The sequence below is a fragment of the Fusarium falciforme genome, chromosome 5, assembly GCF_026873545.1.
Source record: "Fusarium falciforme chromosome 5, complete sequence".
Taxonomy (NCBI): Eukaryota; Fungi; Ascomycota; class Sordariomycetes; order Hypocreales; family Nectriaceae; genus Fusarium; species Fusarium falciforme.
In genome coordinates, this window is record NC_070548.1 from 1,048,958 (window position 1) to 1,053,139 (window position 4,182).

General features: G+C 52.2%; 1 protein-coding gene across 1 annotated transcript; it reads right to left on the minus strand.

Annotated features, from left to right (window-relative positions):
- Window positions 1-3,105: 3,105 nt before the first annotated feature.
- NCS54_00657800 (Hypothetical protein) lies at window positions 3,106-3,570 on the minus strand (the record flags this gene model as incomplete). Its single annotated transcript, XM_053152030.1, has 1 exon — window positions 3,106-3,570. One exon carries the CDS (start codon window positions 3,568-3,570, stop codon window positions 3,106-3,108), a length of 465 nt encoding a protein of 154 aa, XP_053008005.1.
- Window positions 3,571-4,182: the final 612 nt, after the last annotated feature.

Sequence of the window (4,182 nt, forward strand, 5' to 3'; positions counted from 1 at the left end):
AACATGACAGTTAGTAAAGAGTCTGGCTCATCAGGGGAGAGTGAAGGGGTTCACAGTTTTGAGTTGGTTGAGAGGTTGGGTGAAAGCACCATAGACACGCCTTCAGTTCTGCAACTGCTCAACGGAAATGGCCAGACCACTCATGTGCCCATTTAATAAGAACGACTCTAGTTCCTAGGCTTTCACTTGTCAGTGGTAGCTCTATCTGACATGATGTAGTTGGTCCAGTCCGGTTGAGGGTTGCCCATGACTGACAACAGCGTGCGAGTGCTTTTCCAACAACAGGTCAGTCTGGACTTGGACAACGTATTCCCCCTTGACCTAGATTCTAATATGTACAAGATGCAACTCTTTCCCCAAGAAATCGACTTGAGCCTGTTGCTCTCATGGACACTCGGCCATCACATGCATCGCCCGAGGTACTCGGTTCAAAATCATTACAAGATGGTCCATGATCAAACTCTCTAGTGGAGGGTATCATCAATCAGTTCGACATGAGCCGTCTCTCCCAGACTCGTCTCTATATCTAATAGAATACGTCAAGGCAATTCACAGTGACACCCAGACGAGCTGTCACGTCCAGTGTCAAACGCCACAAGTCCTTTCCTGGCAGGAAGCAAGTTGTCAAAACCATGTCCATATCAACAGACCACGCTCATCCAGCAAAATATCATATAACATAGCCAGCTGTTATTACCCAACAGATCGCAGCTCTTCAAAGGCAGCTCACAAGTCGAACCCACCCAAGGCCAGAAGCTCAAGCACTGATGTCCGAAGAGCATCAAAAAGTTCGGCAAGTATCCAACAGAGAGACATAATAGAAATGAAACAGCCAAAGCTTCATTCAACAGCTGTAATTCTTCACACGCCCCTATGCAGCTGTCAAGCCACGGTCTGCATCGCCAACCCGGCTCTTAGTCTAGGGGCGTACACACCAGACACTCCCCTTTGTCCAGTGCGGAGCTACATGTCCAGGAAACAAAACTAGATGATGCGTTAGGGCTACACATTCTATTAACAATGATTAGTCTATAGTTCATTCGTTTTGCACTCCATGGTGTACCCTCCTCAGTCTTTTGCAAAAATTCACCTCCTTGTCGGTGCCCTTGTCAAAGCCGGCTCTCATCGCACCCTTTCACGTGAAACTGACATCATAAATAAGAAAGAGACTCTTTCAAGTGTAATTTCAGCATCCATAGACCAGGAAGATCCCGGCGACAAAGAAACCAAGGGAGATGCGTACGTTGTAAAGTCCTGTGTTGTAAGTTTAGGCTTCCATTGTCCTGAAATACAGTAGACAACACCACTATAGATAGTCCTTGTGGCTTTGAACAAAAGACGTATCTGATGTATCTAAAATAGTCCTGTTCCTACAATAGAAACCACAAAAGAGTAACAAAGACCTTCAACTGCTGGGTTTCACCCCTCAGCCACGGGACGTCATGTCACAAACACAACTACACCAACTCCAACATCTACATCCACTCCCAATAGAAAGTCCTATCGACAATCCCCATGCTTCCTTCACGTGGAAAAAAGCCATCAGTTTAGGACGCCGATCTCATCGAGAGACACAGGCGCGCGATGCGCTTTCACCGCCTACCTAGGCGGCAGAGGCGTCAGCCCGGCCTTGTCAGCTGTAGGGCCATGTGACGGTTGTTCAAGCCGGCACGGGACGGGACCACGGGCGCCGAGGCAGATAAGAATCAAGACGCCTTGTAGAGAGAGGCAGCCCGTTATGATTTAGAGGCTTGGTTTATTCAACAGAGGCTCGGTAGCTGACAGTGGCACATGCTTGCTCTCCGATCGTGGGTGGCTTTGTTAACAACTCGTATTGTCGGCAAGTTCCCGCGACTCAGGGCAGCGGATAATAAGCCAAAAGCAGAGGTCAAAAGACCAGGGAGCCACCACAATCAAAACGCTATTTCACATGAAAAGAGGAACTCGGAATTGTTTCAATAGTCGTCAATAGACATTGCAAATGCTAACTAACTAGTAGGGTATCTCAAAAGACCAGGGCTGGCTCGACGGCCGCCGTAAAAGAAATCAAAACTATCCTAAGGTATCTAGAGTAATGCAATAAACCCATCCATGCAATGCCGTGTGAATGCATATCCTTTCCCGTGTGCCATGCCAGGCATCTTGCTCCAGTAAACCCAAATGTGTGCCAGCTGATTTGGCCCAGTGGTGGGCGGCTGATGCAAGAACTGTAACCAATACCCAATGCCCCATGACCCTGTCTGTATTCAGACCCATTCCATGACAAGAAAAAAAAAAAAAGAACTCCCATGCGCTAGCGATGCTTGCCAGTCCTAGCAAAGGACTGGATGTACCAAAACAAGATGAAGAAGAGAGAAGAATAGGAAAAACAGAAGCGGCCGACCGAGGGAACAGACCGAAGCCTGATCCGTGACCGGCCCGCGTGCGGGGAACCAGGACCCTCTTTGGTCCGGTCAAAGGCCGAGTCTCCGAGGCCCACACCAGAGCGAGTAGCGTCTTCCACCCGCCCGGACAATCCTCGTAGCGATAGGGAAAGGAAAGCTTGGGCCGGTTCGGAATCATGTTTGTTTGTTATTGTTGTCATCCATTCCTCGGTCCGGCCAAACTTGGCTGTTGATGTGTTGACTCATCCCCCACCCCCACATTGGAGCCTGGGGAAAACGTGGCGAAGAGCCTTCAGTCCGAATCCGAGAGAGTCCGTCCATGTCGTCATCGACCAAGCTCCGGTGTGGCTGTCGGCTATTGCATCCCACAATAGGGCAAAGTGATTAAGCCGGCGGTTAGAAGTGTTGCCGGTGTGTCGTGTGTGTGTTGCGAAAGTAGACCAAGGAAGGTTGAATGAAGGTGTGGTGGTTGCCTTCACGTGAAGTGTCCTTGTGTTGAAAGGCCATCTGGTATTATGATGGGGTAGTGGTGTAGAAGATCTGGCATGTGCATTCTGTGCACATGCGACTGTTGATGTGTGGGGTATCTCGGGGGTATCATATGTAGTAATGCAAAGAAAGCAGCCTGTGCTCGTGTTAGTGACTGTTTGAGACAGACAGCAAATTCCAGTACGCACGCTATCATTAATCGTAACAGTCATGAAGAGCAACCAAAGCTCGTCTACTCAGCAGACTCCTGGATGGAGGTGAGCTTGGTCTTGGGACTCTTCTTGTTGGAACTGCTACGGCGCTGCTTTCGTGCGGCGGCGGCACGGCGACGCTCCTTCTCCATGGCGACGACGCGGATGAACTCGCGCTGCATGGCCGCCTGGCGCTCGCGCTCAGCCTGGAGGAGCTCGAAGTCGGAGATGACGTTGGGAGGAGAGGCGATGGCGCCAGGAGAAGAGCTGCCGGCGCTGGAGACGCTTCGGGCGTCATCGTCGAAGGGGTCGGGGAGGAACAGGTCGTCGTCGGAGAGATAAGACGTAGGGCGTTCCTCGCGGTCGGACTCGGAGAGAGATTCGCGTCGAGGCCAAGAAGGGAAAGCGCAGGCCGAGTCGTGAGAGGTGAAGCTGCTGCGCGAGGTGATATCCATGGGCGCAGAGGAAGCGCACATGGAGCTGTAAGAGCCGTATGAGCCGAACATTGTGGCGGTTGTGGTTGTTGGTAGGCGAGGTGAGGATGGCGAGTGAAGCTCGGTGAGCTGAGAGGTTGCTTAATAGCAAGAGATGCTGTTGATCACTTTGATGCTTGTTGTGGAGAGCAGATAAATGGATCCTTGGGTGAAAACCCGGGGACGTGGGATTGTTATAAATGAAGCAAAACGGACAGGCAGCCGGCAGAGGGAAGCCTGGGGGGGTGGGCGATGCTGGCTGGAATGGAGGACAAGACGGGAATGGGAAGGGGGTGGAGGCGTGTATCCGCCGGGAGGGGGTGTGAAGGGAGTGGAGTTTGACTCGAGGTTGGGGGTGTGGTCCAGGTAAGGGTCGCCGGTGAAGACTTCCTCGCAGCAGAGCAACGGCAAGGGTCCTCTGCCTGGGGTCCCGTCAGGTCGGGCGTCGGGATACGGTGCGGTTAGGCTTGCTTTCTGCTGGCTGTCGCTGGGCTGGCAGGCTGTCGGGAAACCTCGCCGAGCTCGTCAGTGGTAGAGTCCAGTGTGTGGGGGGGTGGACAAGGGCGTGGTGAAATGAGCGGTGGAAGACACAGAGACGAGAATAAGGGCGGGTAAGCGGCGGGCATGCGCGGAGCGGGTGAATGG